This window comes from Miscanthus floridulus, chromosome 15 (assembly GCF_019320115.1).
Source record: "Miscanthus floridulus cultivar M001 chromosome 15, ASM1932011v1, whole genome shotgun sequence".
In the NCBI taxonomy this organism is placed as follows: Eukaryota; Viridiplantae; Streptophyta; class Magnoliopsida; order Poales; family Poaceae; genus Miscanthus; species Miscanthus floridulus.
Genome location: NC_089594.1, coordinates 76,013 through 88,157, shown reverse-complemented (window position 1 = coordinate 88,157; position 12,145 = coordinate 76,013). Strand labels below are relative to the sequence as shown.

At 51.2% G+C, this 12,145-nt stretch overlaps 1 protein-coding gene across 1 annotated transcript; it reads left to right on the top strand.

Annotated features, from left to right (window-relative positions):
- The first annotated feature begins 7,482 nt into the window (after window positions 1–7,482).
- Window positions 7,483–7,866, top strand: LOC136509404 (uncharacterized). The gene has a single exon (XM_066504212.1). It carries the CDS (start codon window positions 7,483–7,485, stop codon window positions 7,864–7,866), a length of 384 nt encoding a protein of 127 aa, XP_066360309.1.
- Window positions 7,867–12,145: the final 4,279 nt, after the last annotated feature.

Below are 12,145 nucleotides of genomic sequence, written 5' to 3'. Positions count from 1 at the left end.
GCAAAACGTACCATCTTGTTCATCATGGAAACAACACGCACATCCGTACCTAGTGTGCCAACTGTCGACAGAATATCGTCGGCAGTCCTCCGAGGGGTATCCCACAAAGGTAGATTGATCGGTAGATATGCATGTAATCAAGAACAAGAAGGCAACAGAGACACAAGAGTTAGACAGGTTCGGGCCGTCAGCGCGACGTAATACCCTACTCCTGTGGTATGTTGGATTGTATTGGCTTTGTATGATATTGCGTGTGTTTTGAGGGTGTCCCTGCCCGCCTTATATAGTCTGGGGGGCAGGGTTACAAGTCGGTTAGATCTATGAGATAACCGGAAAGTAATAACAGATTACATGAATCATGGGATCGAACGTATTCTAACAGATCTCGTAGTTTCTTCAGGATATCGCCCTTGATGTCTTGCGGTGCACGCCGAGCAGTGCCATGCACCGTAGGTCTTCGTCTTGTGGGCTGGACCGCCCCTAGGAGTGCAGCCCATATAGTCTGCCGTGGGTATGCGGGGTCGTACCCCCACAGCTCCTTAGAAGAAGACCATCAGATCAAAGTGGTTCGAAGCATGAAAAGGCATACTCTGAACTCGGGGGGCCTATGTTAACATCAAAATTTAATAAGCTTTCCTTGAAAGAAAAGAATCGGCCGATGATGTTAAAAAAAGAAAATCTCCTAAATAAGATAGAATGGTGGACAGAGCCTTGTTCAGATAATTCCGATTATTGCACGCCAGCTATAACGTTGCATGTGTGCATACGGTGGATAAAGACAACTCGACACATGCATATGGTTATTAAAGAAAGGAAATAGGACGAGTCCGAGAGGAAGAATCAGGCACGTCACCTATACATTATGGAGTTCCGATGTGCCTACTGTTTTTATTTGCTACATATATACGTGTTGTATTTTTGGGAACTAGCAAGGCAAACAAGAAAGGATATGCCCAAGTGCTACACGCGCCATCAGAGCACAATTGCTACACGGCCTATCAGAGGCAAACAAATAAAGAAAGAAGAAATATGCGTGCACACGGAGGTACATGTTTGGCTATCGGAGTTCTACGTGGCCACGTTTGCAGGATGTGCATGGAAGACACGGACCCGGTTTAGTTAGCGGAAATATATTATTCCTATTGTTGAATTAGATTAGAAATTTTTTACAATAGTTGGAGAGGCGACGAGAGAAGATAGGTGTGTCTATGGTCGGTGCGCCCAGAACATGATAAAACGATGAGAGGCGATGGGAGTACCAAAATTGAGGAGATTATTAGGACCCTAAATAGAGGAGTGGTAATTCTTTTTTCGTAGTTTTTTTACGAAGGGTAAAAGGGTAAATGCATAATTACAAAAAAATGTTTTGGGTAGTATAATTAGGGTGTATGATTCAAGTACTAAAGTTAGATGAATATTATCTTGAGCAATATAGTTGGGATGAATAATTCTAATAGTATAGTTAGATAATCCCAATATTTTATTTCTAGGGTTCATCCAGGCCACCTCTTCCTCATCCGCCACCGCCGCCTAGCTCTTGCCGGCGCTCCCGACCTCGCGCCAGGACATCCAGGCCACCGTCGCCAAGCCGCCGATCTGCACGCTCCAGGGCGGCAGCGGTGGTGGCGGTTTGTGTGTTCCCTGGCCTCCTCCGCCGCCGCCGCCGCTCGCGTTGCTGCTGTTTCCCCATAGTTCCCGGATTGGCTTGTCCTTTCGCTGGGAGTTACTGACGGCTACTGCCTACTGCACTCAGCCTCTCGGACGGTGTCCGGTCCTGTACTACGGCGTCGGCCACATGCTGAACGACAACACCGACGAGGAATAGGATGACCTCGAGACGCTCCGCGCCATCCAGCACCGCTTCTCGCATTACCAGTCGAGTGAGTTCTTGCCTGCGTTCCGTTTCCATCATCCCTGCTGTCTGATTGGGAATTGAATTCTAACTAGTCCCTTCCTAGACCTAGAGTAATTACTGCCAATTCGTTGATGCTTTTTAGTTAACGAATACCACTGAACTGGGACAGCTTTGATTCTGCTTGGTGTATTGGCTGCTAGTGCTAGACTGACTGACATCTGAAACTATGAATGTGGCGAATTAGTAAGCTAAACTTTGATCAAACAAGTTTTTTTATAATGATAGAAACTAGTTTTAGGTATGAAAATAGGTCCCATTGTATTTTGTTCCACTGTAATTTCATTTGCCTATTTGATCACACTGGTCCTATTCAAGATGCTATGTAGTTTCATGAGTGTGTAAAATTTTGGGTCATTGTTATTCATTCGTTTTCATCAAAATCAATACATCATGAAAGAATAATATATAGGTCCATATAAGTCACATCATGTGTCGGATGCACCACTTTTTGGTAGGACAGAAAGAAGCTATCAGCTGTGTCCTCGTTACGAAATTGTGCAAGGAGATGGTGATTTCTCTTTTTTGTTTCTCCTAGCACAAGTTTTTCTGCAACCTCAAGTTTTCTGATGGTGCTTTACCATAGTTGCTGCTAATAGCAGTTATGCAATTTCTCAGCCCACATATAGAGAAATTGCCATGTGAATAGCTGCAGGTGATTTCTCTTTTTTGTTGTTGCTGAGTGAGTATCCTTTCCGCTATATGACTAAGAGTCCCATCCTAGTGCTAAATTTGTTTCCAGCACATTCAGTTCTCTGAAACTTTGTGGATAAAACAATTCTTCTTGAGTCATGGTATACTTACCGATAACTATGTTTCATCAGTATAAGAGGAGACCAGCAGCACTTTGTTCGCCGAGATGAACTGAGGGTTTGTGATTGACCATGCATACGTACTTCCTTTGCAATGGGCTGCCTTGAGAATTACTTGTTTTGACATGTGTTTGTTGGTCGTAGGCTGCATGGGAAATCTTCACTCCTTTACTTCACCACATCGATGGTGGCAAGCTGAAGTTCGTTCCATACAAGCCGGGAACCCGAGGACCACAGGAAGTCGACGAGTTGAGCAAGAGGATGGGGTATGTGCAGACCCATGGCTACATATGGGTTCCGACAATCCTTTCTAAGGTTTAGCTGTTTTATTATCAAGGATGGGGTATGTGCATACCCATGGCTACATATGGGTTCCGACAACCCTTTCTAAGGTTTAGCTGTTTTATTATTAGTTGCCGTGTAACCGCAGAATGACAGAACGCTGGGAAAAGCCCTTGTACATGGGTCGTGTAATGAGAGAAACTTCTACTTATTGAGAGAGTGACCGTTTACGATATCGGAATAAAAAAAGATGTGTTGTCCTGATCTTAATTTCTGTTTTTAACTTACCTCCTTTCTTCTGAATATATAGGATTTTCTTTTTTCCTCGAGAAGCTTAGATATAATTGCAATTTTTGTTATAACAGTCGTCTGTGTTAAAAGAAATAAAGAACATGCATATTGTTCGTGAATAATCATCAGTTTTTGCAAGAAAAGGCCCTAGGCTTTGTCCTAATTTTTTTTACGACAGCCCCAGTATCGGATAATAACTTATGTAAACCATGCTCTGCTACGAGAGCAAAGAAGCATTGCCAAGCTATTGCCAACACCATACACTCATTCAGATCTGGTACGTACAGTACAAAGCATTCAAGCAGAAATTAGGCGGTAGTTTGTGCACCCAGTCCAACCACTGATGATTCACGAACAAAAACTTACAGATCTAATAGCACTAATAAAGACTCAATGTGTATATTGGTAACAAGAACTCTGGCATCTATCAGCAGAGCAACACTATTTTCTCACTCAGTCTTGATCAGCTTCTTGACAATGTTCTGAAGAGCCGGCGCACTGGCACTGCATTTCTGACAGCAAAGCATGACCTCCCTTCCACAGGCCGCCTTGCACGGCCACTGTCGGGGACCAAATACTGGGGTACCCAAAGAGAAGGAGCTAATAACCATCAAACGTTGATGCTTCCGAACAGACAAGAACGCGACTACACCTCTTGCCCAACAACCGAGGGTTAACTCCGTCTCGTCCGCCCCCCAAAGGTTGGCTCCGCCTCGCCCGATCCCTGAGGGCTGCCTCCGCCTCGTCCGACGTCCGAGGGCTGGGTCCGCCTCGCCCTACATCTGAGGGCAGACTCCGCCTCGCCCGACCCCCGGGGGCTGGCTCCGCCTCGCCCGACGTCTGAGGGCAGACTCCGCCTCGCCCGACGATTGCGCGCTGCTCCTTCATAACTACACACACAGATAAGCGGGGCACTCAAGTCAACCGCAATACCGAGGACCATACCCTGCATGCCTACAGGAAAGTACCGTCAGGATATGACAAGACGTGCGCTTTAAGCCCTTCCAGGCATATCAGAGCCCGAACAGTGTTGTGGGTGCCGACATTTGTCTTACAGTGTTATGGGCGCCGGCATTTGCCCTCGGGCACGGATCCTGACGGAAGCATACGACAACCACTACGGTCCAGGAGGAAACTCACATCATCTACAGTAACGGGCGTGGGGTCACTGCGCTGTCTGCTCCTCGTAGGGCCGCGGTTCAGCACCCTGGTCCGTCGCGCCACCCGCCGGGGCGGGATGGGACGTGACCACTTGCTAACAAAGCCAGAGGACTGCCCTATCAGGATCAGTGGACATGCACCCAGCATGGAGCTATCCCTGGCACCATCTGTTGTGTCAGCGGGGCTCGTTTAGAAGAAAAGGAAGACCCAGCATCTTTGAAGGACCTCCTTGGCCTCTGGTTTTTCTTCTTTCTCTCATCTGTAATCCCTGCTTCCCCTTGGTCTATAAAAGGAGAGGCAGGACACCTTACTAAGGGGACAGATCGATTCAAGAGACCACACATCACATCACACAGTTGAGCAGCAACCAAGCTCTCAGCGCCCATTCGACTATTCCATCAGAGACTTGGGACCTATCCTTCTCTCGCCAGTCTGTACCCCCTACTATGAACTTTTCAGTGCAAATAACACGAGCAGCTACCACGAACTGGACGTAGGGACATTCTACCTGAACCCGTATAAACCTTGTGTCTTTTTAGCACACCATCCGGTTCAGACGCACAATAATACAAATTTACTCATTGGTGTTTACTCGAAACACCGACAGTTGGCGTGCCAGGTAGGGGACTTTGCGTGTTCCGACATTAACATCAGGCCGCAGATGGCTATCCACGGAATTAGCTGGGTCCCGGGTGCACACGTGCACTTCAGGGACCTAGACTTCATCGTCATGGTGGAGGGAGAACTGGCACGGGCACCCATCGTCGTTCAACCCTTCCACTCCACCGGCCTCGACGCGATCACCAAGATGCTCAAGGAGCTACGGCTTACCGAAGGAGAGCCGTTCTCCCCGGAATACATCATCCGGAGCGCCACGATGGTGCTCCCGTTTGGTCTCTGCAACGCTGCAGAGACCGTTGGCCACCTTGTGGCCCAGCGCATGATCCCTTCCCCCGCGAACAACGAGTTCATGGGGGTGATCGAACACGTCGCGGAATCATTCCATGACCTCCTTGCAGAGGAGCCGGAATCGCCCTCTGGCTCTGACTCTAGAAGAGGGAGCTATCCCCCCTCTCGTGAATGCTTCATGATGGGTATCCCTGGGGGACACGTCGAAAGCATCTCCGAGGAGGAGGCTACCCCGGTGAATGACCTCAACAATGAGGCCGAGGGGGAGACAGCGGCCCCGCCTCGCTTGGGGATTGAGCAGCTGAAGGCCCAACACTAAGAGATCAAGGAAGCATGACTCCAGCTTGAGCGGGAATGCACAGAGCTCGATCGAGAGATCGAGCGTCAAGGAGACGGTGGGCGCGCACGCACCATGGCCCACGACGTAAACCGAAGGATCATCGCCGACGATGAAGCCCTCCCTCGCTTCGCTCGGGCAAGCCAAAACATCGCCGCTGCGGCGGCCTTGCTCCATGGTCTTCTAGAGGCAGCAACGCTCGAGGATCATCGGGCCCACCATGAGATTCGCACGCTGCTCGAGCGTGCGGTGGTGCAGCAGGCCGAAAGCTCATTGTCTCGATGATGCGAGCTCGACGCCAGCCAGCGCACTCCCTCGGCGCGCCCCGGCAGGGACGCGTCGGTCCACCAGGAGCCACAAGAAAATAGGCAGCACACCGCGGTCTCGGTGTGTCAGCGTCTCAATCGCAACCATGACGCGCGCAACACCCTCGACTCCCACAGACGCGCTTATGATGACCCAAGAGAGGGAACCAGACATGGCTATCACCCTTGTCATGGCGGACGCTACTACCGGGGCCTCAGGTCTTCGACCGACACATCCTCAACGCTGCCTTCCCACCAAGGTACCAACCACGAACCAATATCCTGAAGTACTCTGGGAAACAAACCCTGGACTATGGCTCAAAGACTATCGACTTGCCTGCCAAGCAGGTGGTGCGGATAATAACAATTTCATTATCCGCAACCTTCCATTGTTCTTAGCCGATTCGGCATGAACATGGTTGGAACACCTTCCGTCCAACAGAATCCAAAGTTGGGCAGACCTTAAGGAGATCTTTGTGGGAAACTTCTAGGGCACATATAAGTGCCCTGAAAACCCATGGGACCTCAAGAACTGTTGGCAAAAGGCCGGAGAAACCCTGCGTGGGTACATCCGGTGCTTCTCACGGCAATGCAATGCGCTGCCTAACGTCGCCGACACTGACGTTATAGGAGCTTTCTTGTCCGGGACCACATGCGAGTCTCTGGTTCATAAGCTGGGACACAAGGGCCTGTGAACCACCAAGGAACTCCTTGACATCACCACCAACCACGACTTGGGCGAAGAAGCAGTCGGAGCAATCTTCGATCGCCTCAATGGCAAGGCGAGGCAGGACAAGGACGCTGGCGAAGGCAACTCCAACCGTCCCGACAAAAAGAAGAATAAGAAGCAGCGGCGCGAGCGCTCTCTCGTGGCCGCCGCTGACCGCAGGGGTGGTCGGAAGCCCACGGAGGACACTCCAAACCACTTCGAAAAACTACTTGAGGGGCCATGCCCAAACCATGCCTTCCCTGTCAAGCATCTGTACAAAGACTGTGCCCTCATGAAGCGGTTCTTGTCTGGAGGCTCCAACAAAGGGGAATGACGGCTTTCCAACACCAGATGGCTGCCTCGTGATCTTCGGAGGATCAGAGGCTTATGACTCCAAGCGCAGCCAGAAGATCGCGGGCCGTGAGGTCTATGCGACCAAATCGGCCATGCCTACCTTCCTCCGGTGGTCGGAGTCCGCTATAACCTTTGATTGAACCGATCACTCGGAGAGCGTCCCGCAGCCAGGGAGATACTCGTTTGTGGTCGACCCAATCGTCGGCATGAAGCGGCTCACCAAAGTACTGATGGATGGAGGCAGCGGCCTCAACATCATGTACGCCGAGACGCTCGACGCTATGGGCGTTGACCGAGTGCGCATCTAGCCAACTAGAGCACCCTTTCATGACATCGTGCCTCGAAAGCAGGCCATGCCGCTTGGGTAGATCGATCTGCCCATCACCTTCGGGGGTCCATCCAACTATAGGATGGAGACTCTTGCTTTTGAAGTGGTGGGGTTCCACGGAACTTACCATGCCATCCTGGGGCAACCATGCTACGCGAAGTTCATGGCTGTTCCCAACTACACTTACCTCAAGCTAAAGATGCCGGGCCCAGGTGGGGTCATCACCATTGGCACAACCTTTCAGCGTGCCTATGAGTGTGAAGTCGAGTGCTGCGATCACGCCGCAGCAATCATAGCCTCCGGAGAGCTCATGGACATCAGAAAAGAGGTCACCGAAGAAGCGCCCGACCCCAAAAGGTCGACCAAGACCTTCGAGCCAGCAGAAGGCTCTAAGGAGTTCCTCATAGACCCTGGGAGCACCGAGGGAAAAACGATGCGCATTGGTACCACGCTCTCCTCCGAATAGGAAAGCGCGCTCATTAGCTTCCTCCGCGCCAACAAAGACATCTTCACGTGGAAACCCTCGAACATGTCAGGCATTCCAAGGGAAGTCATCGAGCATGCCCTAAAGATCCGCCTAGGCTCTAAGCCGGTGAAACAACACCTACATCGCTTCAATGAGGGGAAATGCAGGACCATCGGTGAGGAGATCGCAAAACTTTTAGTGGCTAGATTCATCAAGGAAGTGTACCACCCAGAGTGGTTAGCCAATCTCGTTCTTATATGAAAGAAGAGTGGGAAATGGAGGATGTGTGTTGACTATATGGGTCTCAACAAAGCATGCCCAAAGGATCCGCTTCCTTTGCCGCGCATAGACCAGATAGTTGACTCTACCTCGAGGTGTGAAACCCTCTGCTTCCTTGATGCGTACTCCGGGTACCATCAAATTGCGATGAAAGAGTCCGACTAGCTCACGACATCTTTCATCACCCCCTTCGGATCATTCTGCTACATCACAATGCCATTCGGTCTGAAGAACGCTGGGGCTACGTACCAGCGCTGTATGCTCAAGTGCTTCGGGGACCTCATCGGGTGGACCGTTGAGGCCTACATTGACGACGTCATGGTTAAATCCAAACGGACTGACCACCTCATAGTCGATCTTGAGCAGACCTTTGCAAAACTCTGAGCGAACGGCATCAAACTCAATCCCGAGAAGTGTGTTTTTGGGGTCCCGAGGGGCATGCTGCTTGGTTTTATCGTCTCCGAGCGTGGCATCGAAGCCAACCCAGAGAAGATCTTAGTCATCACAAGGATGGGCCTGATTCAGAACATAAAGGGGGTACAGCGAGTTATAGGGTGCCTCGCCGCACTCAGACGCTTCATCTCACACCTCGGTGAACGAGGTCTCCCAATTTATTGACTTCTGAAGAAGGCTGGTCACTTCAAATGGACATCCAAGGCCCAGGAAGCACCTAACATGGTTAAGCGGCTCCAAACAAAGGCCCTGATCCTGGTTCCTCCTATCGAGGGAGAACCCCTTCTGCTCTACATCGTGGCCACCACACAAGTGGTCAGCGCCGCCCTGGTAGTAGAGCGGGAAGAAGAGGGGCACACCCTCAAAGTACAGCGCCCTGTGTACTTCATCAGTGAGGTCCTATCCGACTCAAAAACCCGCTACCCCCAAATCTAGAAGCTTATGTATGTTGTCCTCATCACCAGGAGGAAGCTACGCCAGTACTTTGAGTCACATCTGGTGACGGTCGTGACATCCTTCCCCCTCGGTGAGGTCATCCAAAACCAGGATGCCACGGGAAGAACCATGAAATGGGCGCTCAAGCTGATGGGTCGGGGCATTATGTATGCCTCCCGCATGGCTATCAAGTCCTAGGTGTTAGCTGATTTTGTCGCAGAATGGACCGAGGTCCAAATACCACCGGCGGTCGTCGATCAAGAGTACTGGACGATGTACTTCGATGAATCGCTGATGAAGAAGGGCACTGGCGCGGGGCTGGTCTTCGTGTCGCCCCTCAGGGTATGCATGAGGTACATGGTCTATCTCCATTTCCTCTCCTCCAACAATGTGGCTGAGTATGAGGCGCTCATCAACGGCCTACGCATTGCCATCGAGTTCAACGTCCGATGCCTCGACATTCAAGGAGATTCCTAGCTGGTCGTTGACTAGGTTATGAAGGAGGTCAAATAGCCACGACGTCAAGATGGCCACGACTGCCAAGAAGTCTGCCAGTTGGAAGACAAGTTCGATGGCCTTGAGCTCAACCACATCTCGAGGTGTCTCAACGAGGCGGCCGACGCACTTGCGAAAGCAGCGTCTGGCCGAGAGCTGGTGCCAACTGGCATCTTCGCCAGCGACCAGCACAAGCCCTCGGTTCGCTACGAGGAGTCAAAATATGGTGGTGATGGTCTGACCAATCTAGGCCCGGGGGCTGACCAAACGACGGCTCCATCCGGCCCCGAAGTCATGGAGCTCAAAGAAGACCCAATGACAGAGCCCAACCCTCTGATCGACTAGAGGAAGCCTCTACCTCGACTACCTCCTCCGTGACACACTACCGACAGACAGGACGAAGGCTCGATGGCTCGCACGTCGTGCCAAGTCCTTTGTTCTTGTGGAGGGCGAACTCTACAAGCGAAGCTACACCGGGATCCTACAGCGCTGCATCTCCTTCGAACATAGGGAAGCATTTGTTGAGCGATATCCATGGTGGAGTCTGCGGTCACCATGCCGCGCCCTAGAACCCTAGTCGAAAATGCATTCCGACAGGGCTTCTACTGGCCCACCGCTGTAGCTGATGCCTGAGCAGATCGATAGCACCTGCGAAGGGTGCCAGTACTATGCTCGGTAGACTCACCTACCGGTCCCAAGGCTCCAGATGATGCCCATCACCTGGCCATTCGTGGTCTGGGGGCTCGATCTGGTTGGACCTCTCAAAAAAGCGCCCGGGGGCCACACCCACTTGGTTGTCACCATAGACAAATTTACCAAGTGGATAGAAGCTCGACCGATCTCCTGCGATCAAATCCGAGCAGGCCGTGTTGTTCTTCCTCGACATCATCCATCACTTCGGAGTCCCAAACTCCATTATCACAGACAATGGCACGCAATTCACTAGAAAGAAATTCCTCTGATTTGCGATGAACTTCACATCCATGTCGACTGGGCCTCCGTAGCGCACCCCCGGACGAACGGGCAGGTAGAATGCACAAACGGCATGGTCCTACAAGGCCTCAAGCCTAGGATCTTCAATCGGTTGAACAAATTCAGTGCACGCTGGGTCACCGAACTTCCTTCAGTGCTCTGGTGCCTGAGGACAACCCCTAGTCGAGCCACCGGCTACACACCCTTTTTCATGGTCTATGGCTCCGAGGCCATCCTCCCAACCGACCTCGACTATGGAGTGCCAAGGATTAGGGCATACGATGAACAGGGAGCCAAGGCATCCCTCGAAGATGCCATGGACCAGCTGGACAAAGCTCACGACATCGCCCTCCTCCACTCAGCCAAGTACCAGCAGGCGTTGCGATGGTACCAGAGCCAACGAGTGCGGGGTTGGGCCTTCAACGTTGGGGACCTAGTTCTCTGCCTCATCCAGAGCAACAAGGACCACCACAAGCTCTCCCCACCATGGAAGGGACCGTACGTCATCATGGAGGTACTCCGGCCAGGCGCCTACAAGCTAAAAACCATCGATGGCGAGGTCTTCACCAATGCCAGGAACATCGAGTAGCTACATCGCTTTTACCCCTAATAAACGCACACTTTTTACTTATTAGTTTCATTATCAAAACTCCCCGATCCTTCATGACATTCGATCCCAGCAAATAGCAGGGGGTCGGGCCTCACTCGGGGGATGATATAAGTACATTTATCCTGCAAAAATTCTCTATGCCTACCCCCTTCTCTCATGTTAAGTCCAAGGAGCTGGGTTTTCGGGAACAAGCTCTGAGTAAAACTGGGCGGACTATGAGAAACCTACGCCCCAGCAGCTATGACGCCTTTGCTCACCAGCATGTTCAGAGCTAGCTCACCCGCACTCCGAGCTTTTATGACCTTAACTATGGGAAGGGTCGGAATGCACTAAAACCTCTTTTACAAAAAGAGGGGAAAAAGCTAAAAAGCTATTTGTTATAACGAAGAGCTCGTCCATTTTGCACAAATTCGACGCTTGGCTTATCCACCTAACTAAATTCTTGCGTGGGATGTTCTCATCCTCTATTTCCACAGGGAATTCTTATCTCAATAGGTAACGCGAGTTGATCGGACGGCTTGGCCACTAACGAGAAACGAATAAGGAGCAAGCAGGATCATGCTCATATCTAGGGGAGGCTTTCCGAACCCATCACTCTTACCATCGAGGTAAAACCGGTGCCCAGGTCGATCGGATGGCTCAAGACCGCTGCCAAAAGATAAGCATCCTCACTTGCTTACTTTACGTATTAATTTCATTACCAAGCCTCCGACCCTAGCGACGGCAGAGGGTCGGAAATTGCTCAGGGGCAGGCATGTCTATTCACTAGACATTCTCTTTGCCCAGCCCCTCCTTACGTTTAAAAAACTATAGGCGTGGTGTGCGGGCGCAAACTTTGAGTAAGCCGGGTCAGACCGCTAGGACCCTATGCCCCAGTGGCTAAGGCGTTTTTGTCCACCAGCATGATCAAAGTCTTTGTCTCCGCACTCCAAACCTTAACCTCCACCTTCTCGGGAAGGATTTGGAGGGGCCTACCTACAGAATCTCCATCAAGGAGAGGTTGTAAGGCGCCCAAATCGATCGAATGGCTCGGGC

Bases quoted from the DNA above. Each gene is read 5' to 3' on its own strand.
- LOC136509404 (XM_066504212.1), top strand. From the start codon at position 7,483: ATGGAGACTCTTGCTTTTGAAGTGGTGGGGTTCCACGGAACTTACCAT.